This window comes from Talpa europaea (assembly GCF_964194135.1).
Source record: "Talpa europaea genome assembly, chromosome: 13".
Taxonomy (NCBI): Eukaryota; Metazoa; Chordata; class Mammalia; order Eulipotyphla; family Talpidae; genus Talpa; species Talpa europaea.
Genome location: NC_140080.1, coordinates 70,724,341 through 70,745,822, shown reverse-complemented (window position 1 = coordinate 70,745,822; position 21,482 = coordinate 70,724,341). Strand labels below are relative to the sequence as shown.

At 36.1% G+C, this 21,482-nt stretch overlaps 1 protein-coding gene across 1 annotated transcript in view; it reads right to left on the bottom strand.

Annotated features, from left to right (window-relative positions):
- Positions 1–1,445: 1,445 nt before the first annotated feature.
- Positions 1,446–21,482, bottom strand: part of GALNT1 (polypeptide N-acetylgalactosaminyltransferase 1) — a gene marked incomplete at both ends in the record, with an annotated part of 49,954 nt that continues 29,917 nt past the window's right edge. Inside the window, 8 exons of the mRNA XM_084251769.1 lie at positions 1,446–1,592; positions 6,273–6,407; positions 7,187–7,285; positions 11,082–11,221; positions 12,069–12,249; positions 13,993–14,110; positions 16,422–16,592; positions 20,272–20,479. Coding sequence (XP_084107895.1) covers positions 1,446–1,592; positions 6,273–6,407; positions 7,187–7,285; positions 11,082–11,221; positions 12,069–12,249; positions 13,993–14,110; positions 16,422–16,592; positions 20,272–20,479 — 1,199 coding nt within the window. The remainder of the gene's footprint in view (positions 1,593–6,272; positions 6,408–7,186; positions 7,286–11,081; positions 11,222–12,068; positions 12,250–13,992; positions 14,111–16,421; positions 16,593–20,271; positions 20,480–21,482) is intronic.

Here is a 21,482-nt window from a genome sequence, read left to right as displayed (position 1 = left end):
AATATCATTAAATATAATCTTACAAAGAGGAAGGGAGATATATGCGCTTTTGCCAATGGAGTGCTTTACATACCAGGAAAAATGTCATTTTTTTTGATTAAAACATTAATTGATACTCTGATCATTTTGTTATACTAAAAATCAGAGGTACGAAGAGAAAACTAATCTACATGGAATTTAGGGAAGAAATGCAGGATTGATAATCTTGAACAATGGCTGCACTTCTTTGGCCAACTCATTAAAAAATGCCAATTAAACATTTTCAGTCAAATTTTATTTAAAAAAAGGCAGTAGATCAACATTACAATTCAAGAACCTAATCTAAATATGCACTTGACACTGAAGCACATCCTAGTATGGAGTGAAAAAAGTTTTCCAAGAAATCAAACACCCAAACAACAAAATCACTTCTGCAGGCCTTTCGTTGAGTGCAATCATGAACAAAAACTGAAGACTTATTGCTGTGAAAACAAATCTGTGGTACAGTAGTATGAATCTTGGGTTCTAAGCATAACGGGTTGAATCAAGAAGTTGAAAATCTATTAAGAAATTTGTGGGGCTGTGTGTGGAGGTGAAAGTCTATAAGCCAGTTGACCCAAGAGCAACTGAGATATCTAACTTGTTCAGTGAGACCAGACATTATTTTAAATTTTCATTTTTTGAAGGCATTTAAAAATTACAATTTCAACAGCTCACAAACCAAATTAAAAAAAAAAATCGTAGAAAGTAAAACTACGTTCAGAGAGCCATTTTTTAGCTCAATTTAAGCACCCCAAGGAAAAAAAAGCATCCATGACTGTTACAGATAAACAAAATGAGTATCATTGGAATCAGTTTTTTTCCCCAGTGAGGTATAAAATCTATATAGAAATTTGATACTATACTATAACAAATTGTACTTATCATAGTTCTGTTTTCCTTTAAACCCTGTTTAATATAGTTTTTTTAATTGCTGTAAAAATGTTTTTGATTTTGGATCTAGTTCCAGTTCGTTCATTTTTTTTAATATCAATTTTTAATATACTATCTACCAGTTCTAATCAGAAAAAAAAAAAAATCTTGGAAATTTCTTCATTATGACAGCACGTTCAGCAGAAATTACTGATGTACCGACCATAGAAGGTGCAATTCTCTGGACAGCACATCTTGATGATTGTTTCACTGTCTGAATATTCCTTGCAATGATTCTTGATGAACAATCTTTCAATCTTGTAAACATCGGTGTGCACAGTCTCGATACTATGTAGTTTCACGTCCTTGGACAGGAAGGCTGGTTCACAGCTAGTAAAAAGCGAGAGGAGTCTAGTAATGGCTGATAAACCTTATATCCCGCAGAGGAGGAAAAGTACTTTTCCTTTTTTTGCTACTTAAGAATGTGGCAGAAATGTTTGCTGAGGTAGCCCAGTCAATCCTTATTTTTTTCTTTTTCTTTTGTAAATTTGGTCTCAGAATATTTCTGGAAGAGTGACGTTTCGAAGAAGCCACTGCTGGGACCGGCTTCCACTGCAGTCTCTAATGCTGGGCACCTGGCTATCTTCTTCTGTGGCTTTATCCAGGCACTGGTTACTGTTCACATGCTGCAGGGTTAGTTTCTAAAAGTGACAGGTAAAAAAAAACTCAACATGAAAGTGCAAACCAAAGCAGTTCAGCCATCATTTCTGGTGATCATTAAATTCCTCTGTAGACAGGTTTTTAGATAATGTAAGTTATCTAAAATACAATGGAGAAAAGGTATCTATGTAAAGACAGCATTAAGATCTACATGGGAGGGAGAAGGGCACTAGGGCATAGAGGGTTACGATGGACTTGCAGTAAGGTGACCTAAATTCTAAGTCCCGATTCTGCCATAACACTGTGAGAAATTTTATATTTTTGTGCTTCAGTTTCCTAAAAAAAAAAAAACAGATTAATGGTTCCTAATTTAAGATCCTCAACCTATTTTCAAAAAGCTATTTCAAAAGTGCTTCAGGATGAGGCTGCACAAATTACTTCTGTGATTCCATCCTCAGAGACTCAGCTCCTTTTAACTCAGGTCTTCGAAATTATAAAATTTATAAAACAGCCCTCAATAAACAGCTGATATATGATCATTTCAAGAAGACAAGAGAGATCAGTATAACAGCCACATACTGACTAATGCTAATTATCCTGATATTGTGCCCCAATTTAAGGTCTTCAAAGGAGCTGTATAGGAATTTGCATTAATTATCCTATAAGTGCATATAGTTGATCCTTGGACAATGCGGGGTAAGGGTTGCTGACCTCTTCATGCTGTCAAAAAGCTACGTGTAACTTTACTAATAGTGCCTTAAACAGTTAACACGTTCTGCATGTTATATGTATTACGTACTATAGTACCATAAAGTGAGCAAGAGAAAAAAAATAGAAAATAACATTTATTGTACTGTATTTGTTGATGCTATGTTTGTTTTCTATTTACAAAATGTCTGTATAAGTGGACCTGACAGCTCAAACCTGTGTTGTTCAAGGGTGAAACTGTACAACTATAAGGTAAGGAAATATTTAACACAATTCCGGAACATTTCATAAGGCTTCCTTTATACCTATTTGAACTTAAAGCAAAATCTAATGACTGTATACAACTATTTTAGTTTTCAATCACTGTGTGATCAAAGGGAAACTTGCAAAAGGTAGGATGCGTATGCAAATGTCACAGTTTACTATGAAAACTTACTTTAGGTTCAGCATTATAGAACTCACTTCTTACATGCATGAGAATAGAACCTGGAAGAGAGCATGGCTGTGGTTTTTACTCTTTAAACTGTGTAGTTTACTGGTTAAGAGCATGTGTTTTGCAGTTAAACTTTTCTGGAGTGAACCCCAGATTTGTCACAGATGAATATATGCTCCTGAGCAAAAAGCTCTGAGTCCAGTTTTCTTATCTACAAAATGGAGACAAAATTACTTATCCAGTTTGCTTCCTTACAGTAAGATAAGTTATATTAAGATAGAGTATAGAAAGTGCTGCCTTGCCCAGATTAAGTTCTTGATAAATGGGAAAACTCAATAGTCCTGAGCAGCCATAAACACAATCTGGCAGCCTAGGAGCAAAAGCTCCCCATGCACAGTGCTTGAAACAAAGCAGGATGAGAGCCCCTCAAACATGCAGAAGGCCCTGCAAAGCTGCTGTGAGTGGCACCCTTCATAGGGTCTACTGTTTATATAAATAAAATCCAAACACACCAGAATTTAGTTGGTGACGTGGCCATTCTCATCCCAATTTCTCAATGTGTGCTTCACTTAGATTAAAATAAACTTGTAACAAAGACATATCCCTGGCTGTTGTTTAATTGGTCATAAGAAAGGCCTCCATTTAGGAGCCATAGACTGGAGAAGAACCCTGTTCCAGACATGACTCTGGCTGACAGCAAGGATAGACTTCTGTGGAATGTCGTCACTGCACTTGGCAGTACTGGCTAGTCTTTATACAGGAAAAATTTTCGTCTACTGGACAAATAAGTGACAGATAGCTAACTGTACTTGTTGAAGGGAGAATAAAATCTACAGTTATCATTGCATAAAGTTTATCGGCAACCTAGAAAGAAAAATCCCAGTCTTTAGATACAGCTATGTTTTATTTGAAAAAGGATAGTAACTCTTTGCACTGTGTAATATGGAGTCAGAAATAGAGAATATATAACTTCACATAAAGATAGTAATGGTATTATGGAAGAACCTAGGGTCAAGAATACCAGGTCACACGGCAAAGCTGAATAAAATGTGGCACTTACAATAAAGTTATATGTACTTAAAATGAATGCCAGGTCTGACCATACCATTTACTTCTCTGTGACCTGGGGCAATTACTTTTCATCTGGGCTTCAGTCTTCACATGTAAAATACTGGGCTCTAGGGTTTATTTCTAGGTTCCTAAGATTTCCTGATATATTACAGATTACTGACAAAAATATTTTGTTATTTTCCTGATTGCTGTTTCTGATTTATAGAGACAGGTTAGCTCTGAGGGCTACTCTCTCCGAGCCTCCTTATGTAGTTGGCTCGAGTCGTGGAACTTGTGTGGTGGCACTACTCCTCTCTGCCCTCTAGCAATCTCACACACGACAGCTTTTCCCTTCTCACAGGTGTTGATCCAAAGGGTGCTCCCTGAAAAACATCTTGAACCCTAAACTTGATCTCAAAGTCTATTTCTAGGAGAACTTACCCTGCAAAACTCAAATTTTATCTCAGGGAAAACACTTTGCAAAGTGATCCAGAAGTTTAAAACTTGATAATCACAATGGGTTCTTTCTAAATATCCAAACCATTTCTAGCACCTTGCATATGAATCAAACATTTTCTTTTGGGATCACTGTTGTTGCAAACTGCATAGGGGGCCTAGCCAATATCCATTCTTAATCCTCTCTACCTCAAACCATAAACCAAATACCTATTTTTCTAGCCCTCTTGCAGCTGGGTGGATCATTATGAAATGAAGTTCTGGCTAATGAAACATAGCAGCGTCTGCTGAGGAGGAGCCATAAAAAGCGTTTACCTGATAAATACTAATAATACACATGGTACTACATTTCCTCTAATCACCTTCCTACCTTGAGTTGGGATGTGATGGTAAAAACCACAGCAGTCATCCTGTGGTCACAAAAAAAGGTAAGGATATTACAGCAAATATTATCTCTGACATTGTTATGCCACTGACCACACCAGAAGCCACTTACCTCCAGACTTACAGGGATTTTATTTTCCTAACTATGTCCATACTACTATAGATCTTATATTACCTAATTAATAGTGTCATTTTTCAATGAACATAAAGCTGGGAGAATTTTAATATTAATTTTTTAAAGTATTTTGTTGTTACAATGACAGTGGGTGCCACTGGCACTTACTCTCTGGAGTCTGATAAACTAAATATCCCATAGTTCGTGGAGCAGCTACATTCAAAATGGCAGCAACATGCATAATGGAAAACCCCAGAACAGAACACAAAGGCCATTTCCAATGGTCATGTTAACTGAGCTACTGCTTCACCCTGTGAAAGGAGACTCAGAGATCCTTTGCCCTCTAGGATCTAATAGTGGGAAAGACTGAAACAACCTCAAAACAGCACAGCATTATAGAGGTCAGAGACTATTATAATTAGTACTGAGAGCTAATTTCTGACTGGAATTCATGGAAGTGGTATCAAAGCTGGGTCCTGAAGAATTATAAGACTTGTTAGGCAGAGAGGACTGTATGGTCTTAGAGGGAAAGTATAGGGCATATTCAAGGAATATCAGGTTGATGACAGTAAGCAAGCCAGGGTCTGTATATGACACAGCAGAGGAAGAAAAGAAATCCAAAATCCTAACATTGGAAATCTCCATTTAAAGGTAAGAATGCAGAAGAATGAGCCAAGTAGATGAAAGGTACAGAGAGAAGAAACTAAACAGTAGCACGTTTAAAGTCAGTGGAGAAGAGGATTTAAAAATGTTACCTGCTTAGCAGTTGTTAATGATACACAGAAGTTAAAGAGAGACAGGAATGCTCCTGGCTTTGCTTTAGGAGTGTTTCTGTAGAGTCTCAGGCCAAGGCAAGAGTCATGGCTGGATAACCAGAAAGAAGCATGACTGACTGCCAGCTACCTCCCTGCCATCACATAATGCAGGAGAAAAGTATTATGTATATATAATGTAGGAACAAAGTTTTTTTTTTTCTAACAAAGAAAAAGAACCAGCGTAACACATGCTGAATATGCTGGTGCTAGTTCCAGAACTGTAGAGCAAAAGCACAAATTGGGAGGTTAGCCAGGTGTGAGAAGAGGGAGAAGGGCTTAATGAAGATGCTTTGGTTGAACGAGTATCTTTTAAATACCTCTATAGTGGATAGGTGGGGAGGAGAGGCTCCAGAGTAAACAAAGGTAAATTTAAAAAGTTTTGCTGTATGTGACACTGAAAAATTAGGATGAACCAGAGAATTTCACTAATTAAAGTTCACATGAATTAAACTGAGCTGTTTAATTCAGTATTTTAAAAAGCCTACATACTGTTCCATTTCCCCCATGATAGAGTGCAGAACTTAAAGACTTACATGAGGGAAGAGTGGCTACTTAGTAACAAGGATCCAAGGGCTAGAGGTAAGAAAATTTAATTATTGGGGAGATGAAAACATTTATATTGTTTTCCCTATCTGCCAATTCTTAGAATATAAACAATTTGATCCACATTCAAACTCCACAGAATTGTTTTAGTTATAAAGTATGTAACATATCCCATGACACAGGCAGTAGTATTCCTATATGCAATTAGGGAACTCACCACTGGGTCGTACTCCCAAAGCTGGTTGCCTTTTAGGTGGTGGCATTTGAGCATTGTGACTGGGCCATTAAGTTTGGAGACATCTAAGCAAAGGTCATCAGTTCTAATTTCTTTGTTGGCAGTGTAAGAGAAAACCTTAAACAAAAACAAAAACAATGCTGTAACACTAAAATAAATTAGCATTTTTATATGCCCCGTAATTGGCAAGGGAGGAAATAAGTATTTAAAGATAAATATTTTTGAATTTTATTAATGTAGTGGAGAATGACTCAAAACTATCACTAGAACAGAGAGGAAATCAAAATGACCTTGAGCTCTCATTATACTGAATATATTGTAAAGGTTGTCATCTGATTAGAAAAGGCAGTATCACAGACTGCAATGTAAACAGTTCTCCCAAGGAGCCTTTTACAAATGTTTCATTCAAAAATAATCATTCAGGGCCTCCCCGGTGGCGCAGCGGTTGAGCGCTGGGTTGCGAAGCTGCCCGCGACCTCTGCGGCGCCGGTTCAATCCCGGCTGCTCCCCAGCCACCGGAGGGGGGGTCCCACATGGCGTGCAGACCTCTCCTGCCGCCCGCTGCTCCCCTCAGCAGTGTACTTCAGTCCTTCTGCCTGCTCTGCTCCCCGCTCTGGCTCTGGTGAATTCTCTCACCCTCCCGCGCTTCTGACTGTACCCAGTGCATGTATAAACAAAACAAACAAACAAACAAATAAATAAATAAAGCATGTCAATAAATAAATAGATAAAAAAAAAATAATCATTCAATTGGAGCCTCCCTTCTCCTAAAGGGCTTTATTATTTTTTCTTTAAAGGTAGGAAAATATTTCCTGAATGACATGAGATTAAAAAAGGGCAGAAGATTAAAACAAGCCCGAAAATTATTCCTTTCAAAGCTTTACTAAAACACTCACCTGATTACCTCCCATACCATGACAGTTAAAAATTCCAACTTTTTCATTCTCTTTTCTAGCCATGTTATCTAGACACTGATTTGTTTCCACATTCCGTATCTATGGGAGAATAAAAATATCAGGAGTTACAGGAGGCTAGCTCAGCAAACACAAACATTAAAATCAGTCTAAACTTCCCACTGCTATAAAACAACCTTCAATTGTTGAGACAAGGATGATGAGTTGTGGGGAAATAACTATCTGCCTACCTAAAATTCTGTGGTCTTAAGAGTTTATAATTTGTGTTTCAGGGAGAAACTCATTACAATACCAAAAGTGAGTATTTTCTGATCAAAGAGTTTGGTGCTTGGCTCAACTGGAAGCCTATGCACGGTTTGGTGCAAACAGCCCTCTTTTATGAGATATCAGTCAATTAGATAAAAGCATTTAAATCAGTTTCAGACTTTGGAAGATTATGTTAAGCAATGCCCCTTGATATGCTGACTATTCTGAACCACTGAGTTTAAAAGCATGTGGTAGTTATTTGAAAATCCTAAATCTAGACCCATGGATGTATTAGCAGGTAAGTCAGAAGGGAGACATGTAACAAGGTATGTCATCCTATCATGTAGGTAAGAAAAAATGTAATTTTGTGTTTGTGGGATCAGTTAAAAATCACAAATAAGCAACTTACGAACAAATGTACAGTCTATATATTACTACAGTATTTTAAAAAGACACCGACAACTCTAAATGTCTTTTTTCCTTATAAAGATACAAGGATGTAGGTATGTCAAACTATTATTCCTGGGTGGAAGGGAAGAACTGGGGCTTTTGCATGAGATTAGGTTTAAAATCAAATGACCCAAACCCTCTATGACCTCTAGGATCAACATCCTAACAGCAACCTACTTCTTTCTCCCTTGCCTTTCCAGTTGAACACCTTGAGGGTCATCAGATGTCAGCATAATTTTAGAACACAGTAACTTGGAAATGTCACAAGAAGAATCTCAGATTTGCTGAGAGCTCTCATGGTGGTACCACAAACACATGTCCTAGCAGAAACTGACACCTAGCGTGCCCGCAGAATTAGCAGTTTTTCTTTTTCCTATTAGATCCAGCAATTTCTTCAAACCCTTTCTGAAGTAGCAAACTAGGTATACACAGCAATCACTAAAATAGTTTTTGACTTTAGGAAATTAAAATAATTGTGAATGTACTCATTCCCGGGAAACAGAAAATATTAGCACCTAAGTTTCTGCTAGTCTTTTTCAGAATCTTGGTACCTCCATTAATGATGGCAATGTAGATAAAGGATTTCTGAAATTCAATGTTAGGGAATCTGGATTCACTTTTTCACTCTCTGCCATTAAGGGATGTATTTGTTAAATGTGGTTAGATGTGAGAAAAAAGCATGGGTGTTAGGAATTAAGCACAGGTAGTCTGGCTTGAGAGTTTATGTTCTTAATCCTATCTCTTCCATTTTGTAGCTGTGACCTCAGCAATGTTGTTTAAACCATTTATTTATGCTTCAAATTACTTGGGAGGTGGGGAAATAGTACCTATCTTGTAGTGTTGATGAGTTGATATCTGCAAAGCACCAGAACGATGCCTGAGAGTTCATGTTCAGTCACAGGATTATTAGTTCTGCCTCTTAAAGAAGCAATTGGTAAATCCATAAGATTGGCTAAAGCAAAAAACCTCTGAATTTCTTATTTTTGTGGGCATTATTCATAATCAGCTCCTGGATTAACAACAATTAGATGTTACAATGAAACACATTTGTTCAGTTCCACGTAATAGAGGAGGTGTGAAAATCACACTTAATAAAGCCAGAGAGTCTAAATTATACTAAGGTTCCCTTTTACCATAAAATCCTATCACTTCAGGTTTTGCTGGACCCTTCAAGTATGAAAGAAATAATCCCTAAAAGCTAAATTCCAGTTTTTAGTAAAGGCAGGTTCAGGTGGGCAGAGCTAGTGTCACAGTGTAAGATTACTGGGTGCACTTGAGCATGATCCTGGCCACAGAAATTGGAGGTTTAACCTGCTCAGTATGACGTGACATTAAGGAAATGAAAGTTTAAGACCAGCTGCTTAATTAAAAAGGCATATAAGCAGGCCACAGAGGGTAAAATCTGTTCCTTTATATAGTGAGCCAGCTGGGAAGATGTGGGTAAAAGGCAGGCTTGCCTAGGCAATTATCTACTATGGGTTAGACAAGACTCTTTGTAAAATGCTGATATTCTGGCCCAGCGAACAATGCCTTAGTGTCCAAATTTGGGTCAGTTAAAAGGAAAGGCAAGTTAACAGGGACAACTGTTACTGAATGTTCTCATGTCACACCCCAGGCCTTTCTTTACTGGAAAGGGCCTAGAGCAAAGAGAACAGATACTCATTAACAAGACATCTGTGAGGAGCACTGAAGGAAGTCAACATATCCACCATTTATCAACTTATAAAGACTTGCTAGAAACTGCAGATTGACCCAGTAGAAACAAAATTCCATACTATAAGCAAAGCATTTTGAGTTATTCTTTTCTGGACTATTAAAAAAAATGGTGGCTAATAATGGTACAGAGGATCATAAAGAGGATCATAAAAGGTCACTCTGAACAATTACTTGCCAATAAATTCAACAACCTTGAAGATACAAATTTCTAGATCAATATAGTTTACCAAGATTAAGGCAGGAAGAAAAAGATTTGAACAAACTGATCACAAGCATGTAAATTGAAACAGGGTAAAAAAATCTTTCCAAACACAAAAGCCCAGAACCAGATGGCTTTATGAAAGTCTATCTAACCCTTAAAGAACTTATAACCATCTTTCTTAAATTATTTCCAAAAATCCAAGAGGGAACACTCCCTAATACATTTTAAGATGCCAATACTACCTTAATACCAGAACCAGATAGACAGCACAAAAAAAAATAAAGACCACTATCCCTGATGAAAACCAATGCAAAAATCTTCAATAAAATACTAGCAAACTGAATTCAACATTATATCACATGGATTATACATCAAAATCAATCAACCCTAGGGTTGCAAAGATGGTTTAATATACATAAATCAACATGATTCACTATATCAACAAAATTAAAGATAAAAATAATGAGTAGATACAAAGAAAGCATTTGATAAGATTCTGTACCCCATTTGTGATAAAAATTCTAACTATGGGGATAAGAGGAACTTACCTCAATATGAAAAGTCATATATTATAAACCAACAGCCAATATGACACTTAACGGTGAAGAAGTCAAAGCTTCCTCTTTAAGAACATGAACAAGACAAGGATGTTCACCATCACCACTTCTGTTTAATTTAGTAAGTTTTTAGCTAGAGCAGCCAGACGACAGGAAATAAAAGGAATCCAAGTTGGAAAAGAAGTATAACTATCACTTTTTGCAAGTGATAGTATTAGAAAACTTTAAATATGCCACTAAAAATCTACTAGAAACAAATGAATATAACAAACCAAGAATTGGAACTCCAAAGGAAATAAATGGGTGCTAAAAGCACAATTCATTATAATTGTCTGTCAAGGTTTACTTGTGAGTTCATTACAACTATACTTTGAAGTTCAAGCTTTGCCTGAGATTAACACTAGGGCACTACTAGTTGTAGGCAGTATATGGTTTCAACTAAATGGGTTAGTTTGTTGAAGACACTAATATACTGTAACAAAGGTCCAACTGTGAAAGGTTAGAGTAGAGAATTAATAAAATCTATGATAAAAAATTAATGAGGTTTAAAGTTAAAAGCCAGATTGTGTCAACAAACAAGAACATCCCCATACCTTAAGTTACATAATTTTACCATAAAGATATTCCCTTTTTGGAAGTTTAACTTCTATTATTTTTCATAAGTTAGCAAAAACATAGTAACTTTTTTTTTTTTTTTTTTTTTTACCTCTCCCAAGGAGAAATAGTGACGTGGAATCTGAGAATCGGGATAAATATTCTCTAGGTACCAAGAGAAAGGTTTACACTGGAGTTTGTGTCTTAGACCAAGTCTTGATGCTATATCTCCATAATCTACTTTTGTAACACCTGTTGAAAGAATTGACTGAATTATTAATGTCCTTTTAGATAACACATTCTATTTACATATTACATTTATTAACAAGTCAGATTAATGGGAAATGTATCATTTGATAATGGATTACACAAGTGGTATTACCATAAACCCACCTATCAAAGTATTAAAAAAAATTTAAACAGGTTTTATTTTTTCAAAGAAAAATTAATGTGAGAGTGAAATATATGCTAATATTATGCATAATTATAACTTAAATGGTATCAGAAAATTATGTTAAGAAAAAAAAACAAAAATTAAGATCTATTTTGCTCAAATGTGAAAGACAGAATTTATTCCCAGTCAGGTTCTCACATACAACTCATTGAATTGTGTACCCTGCCACTTGTCAGTCTTATAATTAAAAAATGAGAATGAAATAGCAACAGTGTCAGGCAGACTTATAGCTGATATAACAGCTAGTCCCAGAACACTTTGAGTGACAGGAAAGTTACTAGAGAAAAGTCTCTTTGGGCATGCTACGGGGCTCTACACTGGCCTTGAGCTACTTGACACTTTCACATAAATGTTAAATACTGCAGTGAGGTTAAAACAAATAAATAAATATGGATAACACCTGAGTTAACAGTAATTTATGCAACAGTGACCTGGAAAATTTATTATTATTGTTAATAACATACCAGGATTCTGCTGCTAAGCACTTTCTCTACTGGGCATTTCATTTACTCATTATAAGAACAAGTGAGGTGGGTGTTTCACCTCTGCTCAAAACTTCTCAATCCTTTCTTATTTCTCAGGACACACAAGGATCAGGGCTAAGAAAATCAGAGTGTTGTAATTCTAATGCAAAATAATGCTAACCTGGAGAAATTATATAGAAGAAATTCTTGAATTCATCCATCCACACTTCTGCAAGTCGTCTGTTATTTTTATTGATAATCTGCCCTGTGCCTCCTGGGAATGTGTAAGGAGTAGCTTTCCGAAACACATGTCCAACATGTGAGCAGGTAACAATCTCCAAAGTTCCTCCACACTGCCAAATCTGAAAATAGCAAAGATGACCATGTAAGGCACTGATGTTTTTGTTTTTGTTTTTTTTTTTAAAGATTGTTCTATCAATCCGGTTTCATAGTTGGAATTTCACAAAGTCAAGGGCACAGAGAGGAGTTCCTGCTATATGGTCACAAAGTCAATGCTTCTTCAGGAGTGAACCCTTCTGTAATTTTTGGTTCTGACCAAACTAGAAATTGAAGGTTAAATTCAGAAAAGGTAGGTTACAGGCTAAATAAGGAAAGGCATGTGGTCTAGAGCAGTGTTTTTCTAACTGCGGACCATGACTCATGTAAGGATCATAAATTCAAATTTGAAGAATTACAACCAATGATTGCTAACAAGGACATACTGTTTCATGAAATGTTTACATTTTGTGTGTGGTGTATGTGTAACGTATAATGTATTTATTAATGTGGCTCACAGTTAAAAAAGAAAAACACTTGGCCATGGAGTATTCAGCCAGAGTCCCACCTGTTCCCCCTTCTCTAAAATCTGTGTCACAGGTATATGAAACAGAACCTAGGATCTAAACTGGACCTCTCACAAATCAATGGGTGATAACAATGATGGTGATATTTGTGAGAAATAGTGGCATGTACTCTATTGTATTTGCACAATAAAAACAAAGAGTATCAGGGAGATCAAATATGGTTTCACTTTTTTTTTTTTTTAAAGATTATTTACTTATTGATACAAGCAGAAGCACGGGAGGGTGAGAGAATTCACCAGAGCCAGAGCGGAGAGCAGAACAAGCAGAATGACAAAGTAGTACACTGCAGAGGGGAGCAGTGGGCGGCAGGAGAGGTCTGCGCACCATGTGGGACCCTCGCTTGGCAGCCGGGGATCGAACCGGTGCTGCAGAGGCTGCGTGCAGCTTCGCAACCCAGCGCTCAACCGCTGCGCCACCGGGGAGGCCCTGGTTTCACATTCTTAATGAAACTACCTTTCTGTTCCTTCCAAAATCCATTTTCCATAAGTTAAAAATCCAGTAACTATTTACAATTAAAACACATTTTTAAAAGTTTCAATTTTATTTAGTATTTAATATGTCTGCATAACAATTTACCCAGGTCATGAAGTGTTACAGGTGGTCAGGATCTCTAAGGTGCTTGAGAGTCCAAACCTCTCCTCCAGTGAGGGGCCAGTGACACAGTGGCACAAAATGAGCTAGCTGGTTCAAATTATAGTACAGTTCAATGTGTTTCCACTATGAGTGTCTAAAGTGAATTATTTAAAAAAAAAAAATTGCTGATTTTAGAGAACATGACATCCATAAGACTTTTACATAAGATTGAACAAAATTAAATTAGAAAAATTTCAGAATTCTCCTGCCCTTTTTTATTGAAAAATATAAAACTGCTAGAGTGACTGTTTTGTATAAGAAAGAACAATTTTTACACCAAAGCACAAAGCTATTATTGAAAGAGAAATTATGATCTTGGCAGTTAAGTACCAAAATAGCATACATACACATATGCTTTAGAGCATGAATTTTTAGAGTTTGAATTACCTTCTTGAAAATAACAAAAACAACCAAGGAATCCTGTGTAAGTTTTATAGCTATTGAGATAACTGAATTATTTGCTTTACATAGTTCATAATGAACCCTTAACACAAATTCTAAGCTGAACGCTCTGAAGTCTAATTAAACTCATCCAGTTCAGTTATTTTTTATTTAGAGAGAGAGATAATGAGTTATTAAAGTATATCATTTTTTCCAAGGGAAACTTACCCTAAAGGAAATTTCTAGGTTTTCTCCTCCCCAAATATCCATTCCAGCATCATATGTTCCAATTTCTTGAAAGTAATCTCTGTCTATTGAAAAAAGGCCTCCTGCCATTGTAGGTGTTCTGAAATGCAATTATAATTAAACTAAGCCATGAGTTTTAACAATTTAAAACTTAGTTTTTAAGAGTAGTTTTATACCCATACAGTTAAAAGGTACCTACGAGTAGGATGTTAAGAGAGAAAATAGGGACAGAAACCAGGTATTGGCAGTTTCTCCATTTTCTTTTATGTGTGAATTTTTAATATAAATGTGGGGACAAAGTATTCATGAAAGTTAAAGTGCTTCAGTGAACAAGTTTCAGCTTGAATTGCTTTATAACCATTAGAAATAAACCTGTCAAATTTTTCTGGACAATGCCAGCATTTGTTTTTTTTTAAAACAAATTTCTTATTGACAGAAAAAAGCACCTCGATAACTGTTCATAACTACAGAATAAAGTTATTCTCACGTTCTTTAGGAATGTTCCTGGGGGGCATTCTGTGTTACTTGGTCTTTAGATGTGACTTGTACCAAATTCAAGCTGCTCACTGGACCTACTCTCACAACTGCTGCCTGGGGCTGACGTCACACTAATTCCAAGAACTCTTCCTGTCTAAAGTACCTTTCTTGGTCCTCACATCCTTACTGAGTTTCCATCTCAAGTTCCTTAAGTTAAAGCTATTTTTCTTACTCCTCTCCATCTGCTGGGCACCTAACTCGGTGTTTCCTTGCAACTACACATGCAGTTGACTATATTAACTTGACTCATGTTAGCAACTCTGACATGCCAGGTTCTAATGAGTAGCTAACATTGTAAAGACATAAGGTAAAACAGGATGAAAACAATGCAGCCCTTTCGCTATACCTAACAGGAAGCTTTAAGGAAAAGAGAAAATAAATTACAGAATAAAACCAATATAATAGTCCTTCTAATGGGGTCATCATCCTGACCAAATATGGTCTATTCTCTGCAAAAGAGAAACCCAGTTCATCAAAACATGGTCCACATATGCAGAATGATTGGGGACAGGTAAAATTAAGTAGAGAAATGATAATGAAAGAGGATTTAAATATCAGTCAACCATGTGGTTTCACGCAAGGTCAGTATGAAGAAAAGTGGTTTCCAACTGGGAGAAAAAATTTATATTCCAGGGACAAGAATACTGTTGAGACCATATTTTAGGATGAACTGGCCACCTCTGCAAACCTAAAACAGTTATCTCATGCCCTAGTCAGGCTGGCACTTGCCTTTCCAGTAGAAATAGTTCTATAAAAATAGGGCTTATTTTGATTTTAGAAGAGAAATAGAATGAGAAAAGTCTAATATCTTAGGAGTCAAAGGCAGCAGACCAACTCCATTATCATTTAGTATGAAGGTTTCTTGGCCTGGGTTTTTATCTCTAAAATCCTAGAATAGTATGCTAAATTTTCTGTTTGTACATGTACATTCCCCCTCACCCTCAGCAGAAAAGAGTCAGATTTTTCAAAGTGATCTGCCATCTATGAAATGTTCAGGAACCCATGATTTAGACAGTGATTTGCTATATCAGCAAAAGAGTGGAAAAGTCCCTTTAGGTTGGTTAAGGTGAAAGAGCACAGAATTAGTGAAACCTCTTCTTAACTCTGCCAAAAGTGGACTTGAATTCACGGAAAGCAGATCTGAGAGGCCCAGGATAGAAAGTTAAAGCTTGGTTCTCAGTTACTGAAGATACAGCAAATGACGCAACTGGAATAAATCCCAGGATGGCATAGAAAGCTCAAGGTCTCTATTTAAAAGTTCTAAATATCATGGAGATTTTATCCCTTTCTGGGGAAAACAAAACAACCCTATACTTGAAGAAGTGCAAAAAAAAAAAAAATATAATGCATTAGTAGAAATCTTTTTTTATGCTTATGTCAATTCTAGTAATTTTTATATTTGAAACAAGCTTTTCTAACCTCACCAATCAATAACTATCATTCAAATGGTACAAGTCTGAATCTACAATCTTACATTTTTGGTAAGGACCCTGTTTTAGGTAAAATTTTCACGTATTTCACATTTACAATAATTAAGGGACAGTTTAAGTTAAATGTTATGTTCCTTAACCACTGAATGAAGGCAAAAATATGACTTATAGATTGGCAAATGTTCACATAAGAATGAAAGAACATATACACGTCACCAGCATTTCTCATGTGATTTATATATAAGAAAAATTCTAATTTTACTTATTGATCAGAGGATACTGATGTGTAAAATAAAATACTGATGTGTAAGACTGGCTCTTCACTACATAGTACACAAATGATTCGTTTCTCAAAACACACTTATTCTTTTGATTTAATTCCCCAAATTTCATAACCCCCTGCCAATAATACTGTAGAAGAAAATGTTTGACAAATTTAGTTACCTGACTGGAAGAGTCCGATCACCTTTTCTTCTATCCATTTCTCTTTGGGGAACAGGATACCAGCGAAAATTGAGTTTCCAGTTGAAGCCACCATAGGTCATATCGGAGCCGGCCATGTACTCAAAAGTATCGTCACTGATGACATCAATGATAGGACATACCACTGTTCTCCTAAAATCATAAGAGTAAAATGTTAATTTATAGATTCCCTTTTGAGGCCTGCCATAACAACTACATATTAAGGGTTTTTAAAATAATAAAATACATTCTCTAATGTTAAAGACAATGGTAAAAAATTTCCTGGTAACGCCTACCAAGCTAGCATCATCATTATTTATATCTACTTATAACTAATTGGTAATCTTCTGCCCCTATTTCATTTATACATATTTGCCTAATGTAAAAAAACAAAAAACTTTATAGTTCTCAAAAATAACCCTTGGCTGTCAGTCTTACAACAAATGACTTTTTTTATAAACCTGAAACAATTCACACATGACCATAGCCCCTTCTAAGAAAGGTGCTCTACTCACAGTCCTTGAAAGCCATATTTTAGAAATCTTTCCCTCCCTGTCCAACTGGTGTCATATTTAAGAAATCTTTCCCTACTCCAAAATCATAAAGATAATCTCTTGTATTATCTTCAAAAAGAATTATATCTTTGTTCATATTTAAGTCTTCAGTAAGTCCCCATGGATTTGATTTTGGGTATGATATGCAGAATTATCCACCTTCATTTATGTACCTTATGGATAACCAGCTGTTTCAGCACTATTTATTAATGGTCTTTATTTCCCCCTCTACTGTAATATCAGTGCCTGCTCTGCGATAAATTGAATTTCCATATAAACATGGGAGAATTTATAGACACTATTCTCTTTCATTAGTCTAACAGTGAATTACTACATCAGTATGTCACTGCCAAAATTAATAAAGTTTTGATAACTGTATGTGACTTATTCTTCAGGAGTATCTTAGATTTTTTTTAAATATGCATTTCCATATAAATGTAATAATCAGTTTCTCCAAGAAAATTCAGTTTAGATTTCCACTGGAAATTCACTGAATTTATAGTTCATTGTAGCAAAATTGATGTTCTTATGTAGATATGGAATCTTTCTTTCTACTTACATTATTTTCCAGGCAATGTCAGTAATTTTCTATTTCATGTATCTTTTGTTAAATATATTTGTAATTATAGTCCATGATTTCCATTGCTATTATAAATAGTATTTCTTTGTACATGATATTTTCTAACTATTCCTTGTTGGTGTAGAGATGAAACTGACATTTCTAGTGATCATATGTTTGGGATCATTGCTAAATTTTCATTATTTTTACTGTGTTGTATATAGATTATTTTTCTTCATTAAAAAACATACTCTGCAATTGTCTACACTTGTTTTTTTTCCGGTTCAATCCTTATAACCCTCAGAACCCATGACATTTAATACTATCAGAGTAACAGCTATAATTCAGGGCATCTTATCTTGCTTCATGTCTTTTTAAAAATACTTTAAACATTTCTCTATTATTATGATGTTTGCTTGCTACAGGTTTTTTCTTGTTAGTTTTCAGCTATTCTTTCTCAGATCAGTATGTTTCCATTTTATAATAGCTTACTAAATAATTTGTTATAAATAGACATCTGTTTTAGTTTCTTCTGTATCAATTAAAGTGACCATGGAGTTCTAGTGACAGAGATTTTTTTTTTTTAAAGAATAATCTCTTTTTTTTTAATTAATTAATTAATTAATTTATTTATACAAGCACTGTGTACAGTCAGAAACGCGGGAGGGTGAGAGAATTCACCAGAGCCAGAGCAGGGAGCAGAGCAGGCAGAAGGACAGAAGTACACTGCTGAGAGGAGCAGCGGTTGGCAGGAGAGGTCTGTGCGCCATGTGGGACCCTCCTCCGGTGGCCGGGGAGCAGCCAGGGTTCGAACTGGTGCTGCAGAGGCTGCGGGCATCTTCCAAACCCAGCGCTCAACCGCTGCGCCACGGGGGAGGCCCTAGTGACAGAGATTTAATCATAGTTTCAGAAATTGTTAATGGGGTATATTATATGAATTGGTTTCGTAATATTCAACTAAGCCAATTAAAATACATCTAAATATGTATTTTATATATACATATGTACATAGATGTATGTTTGTATCTTTTCCATTTGGAATCAATTTGTTGGTACTGTGAGATTTTTGTATTAGTGTTCATGAGTCAGTTTAAATAATTTTCCACATACTTGGTTTTCACATCAAAGTTATACTAGTCTCGTTGAAAGAGGTGAGTTGGTTTCCTCTTTTTATGTATTTTGCTTACAAATTCTTGGGGAAGATTTGCTTTCCTAAACAAATTCCCCATTGCTTCCCACACCAAGGCTGAAACAAGTAAGTTTTCTTTGGTATGATGGGATTTCTCATTCTTACACTGAAGCACAGGTGTCAGTATCTTGGCATTATACTGGTGGTGGTTGCCATTCATCATCCCACTTTGCACAGGCCTTGTCTTCTATATCCTGTCTGTTTACCAAGGCAGAAACTCAATATCCCCTGAAATTCAGCAGAAACCCTACGAGTAAAAGCTGGTCTGGCATTAGTGTTTGGATTGCTCACTTGTTCTCACTTCATTTTAAGATCTGCAAAATTCTTACTTTGGTGCCATCTCAGTGATGCAGTTCAAAATGTGTTTTATATTTTTTCCAGCATTTTGGCTTTTTCAGCTGGAAAAGTTATTCATGATACCTAATCTACCATACAGCTCAAACTGGAAGTCATTATGGTTATTACTTCTGCCAATTTCCTTTTCATACTTGTGTTATCACCTCCCATTGCTTTCTCTCTGTGGGTCCAGGTTCCTGTGTCATAAAGTTATGTGTTGTTTTTACATAAGTAAATATATCCTAAATCAGTCATCTATTACTTATAGAAAACAATTCACAGATATTCTATTCCTTCAGGCAATATTCTCCTCCTTAAAGTTGCTGTATCTTTTCATCAACTCAATGCTGATTTTTCCTATATTTTATCTTTGAAAAGGAACAGATCTAAGTCCAGCATCTACTAACAGACAGAATACATACAATGGCTTTAGCCCCTGCCATCCTCCACTTGACTAGCAAAAGTATTCCCTGCTAGAATCTTTATCTTAATGTAGATACAGGCAGTCTGTAGCTCAAACTGCAATGAATGACAAGCAGGAATCCAACTATTATGGTCTAGCAGGCTGAAGTTACTTTTTGTTTATTAGGAGAGAACCTAAGTCACAGGTAAGCAGCAGGTTAATTAAAAAAAAAAAAAATTTATTATGAAAGTACTACAGCCAGGGACATACATTGCTCCTGATGCCTGTCCTGCATTATTGAAGATTATAGTGCTTTTCTATATACAAATAAGCATTACAGGATGCAATGTATATCCATTAACCCCCTTCTACTTCTTGCTATGCTAAAAGCTGAGAGCGCTAATTCCAAAAGGGATATACACAGGTATGACATGACCTGCTTGGCCCAGTGTTAGTCTCAGAAAGTAGGGAAAAGTGAAGGGTTTATTTTACCTTCTCTTAATTCACTGTCCATCTGATCTTCTCCTGCTTAGTGAACATAGCATATAGTCTACATCCTAACAACATGCAACCTAATCCATACTCATTAACAAGAGAGCCTGTAAATACACCTTCCAGAGTATGTCTTCATATTTAGTTTACAATACTTCATCACAGGTATTTTAAGGAATCTTCAGAGGAAATTATTTTTGTATTTATTGAAAAATACAGAATGGTGCTATTTACCGTTTAGGACAAATACACTGAAAATAAATTTGTAAACCCCCTCTCCGCCCCACCCCACCAATTACCTGTCATATTTGATCCTGGCTAAGAGAGGTTCCAGCCATCCCACTGTACACTCACAATGAGCATCTAAGAAGGTGATCACTTGGCCTTTAGACACAGCAGCTCCTTTCAATCTAGCTCTGATTAATCCAGAACGTTGTTCCATTCGAATTACATGAACTGGTACTTTTAATTTTTTCACATAACTCTCTAGAGGTCTTTTCAAAAAGTCTGAAAAATTAGCAAAACAAAACAAAAATAACATGAAAAATTGTGATCTGGCAGGTACTACCCAGAAGTGAAGCAATTTTGATTTTGAATATTCATATTTCAGTCAGGTTCCCCGACACACAAACCAATTTTGCCTCAAGAAGTCTTTTATATCCCAAGGGCATGTCCTAGAGCTGCCTCCACCTTATTACAGGTAGATGCAGGAGCAAGCCTTTGGGCTTGGTGTCAACCAAAGATAGGCATGTCACCATAATCCTCTAAGCAGCTCCCTGTCAGGCATGGTTCTTTTTCTAATCATGCTAAGGATCAGGAATAGAAAGAAGGTAATTCTATAGCATTCAATCCAGACCGCAGCAGAGAAGGAACAGAATCTCCAATAGCTGCTGAAGTTCAGAAAACTGTGGAATTTCTTCAAAGGCAGAAACAAATGGTCTTATTGATTATCATAGTTTTTTTACTACGTAATTCTTTTATTAAGAGGCAGGAAGTGAGATCAAGCTTAGAAAAGAAATGCTGGCTTACTGTAAGACCAGACAAACAGACAAGTAGTTACAGGTAAAAGTTAAAAAGGAAAGCGCACAGAACAGGAAGAGGGATAAAAAGAGGATACAGGCATAAGAAATTAAAGCTCTCCTGGAAAGTTCGGATAGAGCTAATTCAAGGATGCCCTGCTTCCAAAGTACATAATTGAGTTTAAAGAGTAAAAAAGGCTCAATGTATGCATTTTCATTTTGGTTATATTCCCCATACAATTGCACCCCCCCCTTATTTTGATCCCAGTCTTTCCTTGCCACTTCCCGCCCTCCCCACGTAGTGTGTCTCTGGTTTATAGTTGCTTGTTGATTTTGATTTTTACTTCGTATTATTTAGTCTTTTTCCTGGTCCTTTATTTAAGTTTTCTAAATTCTTGCAATGAGTGAGACCATCCGGTATTTTTCTTTTTCTTTCTGACTTATTTCACTGAGCATGATCCCTTCTAGCTCCAACCATGCTGCTGTTGTGC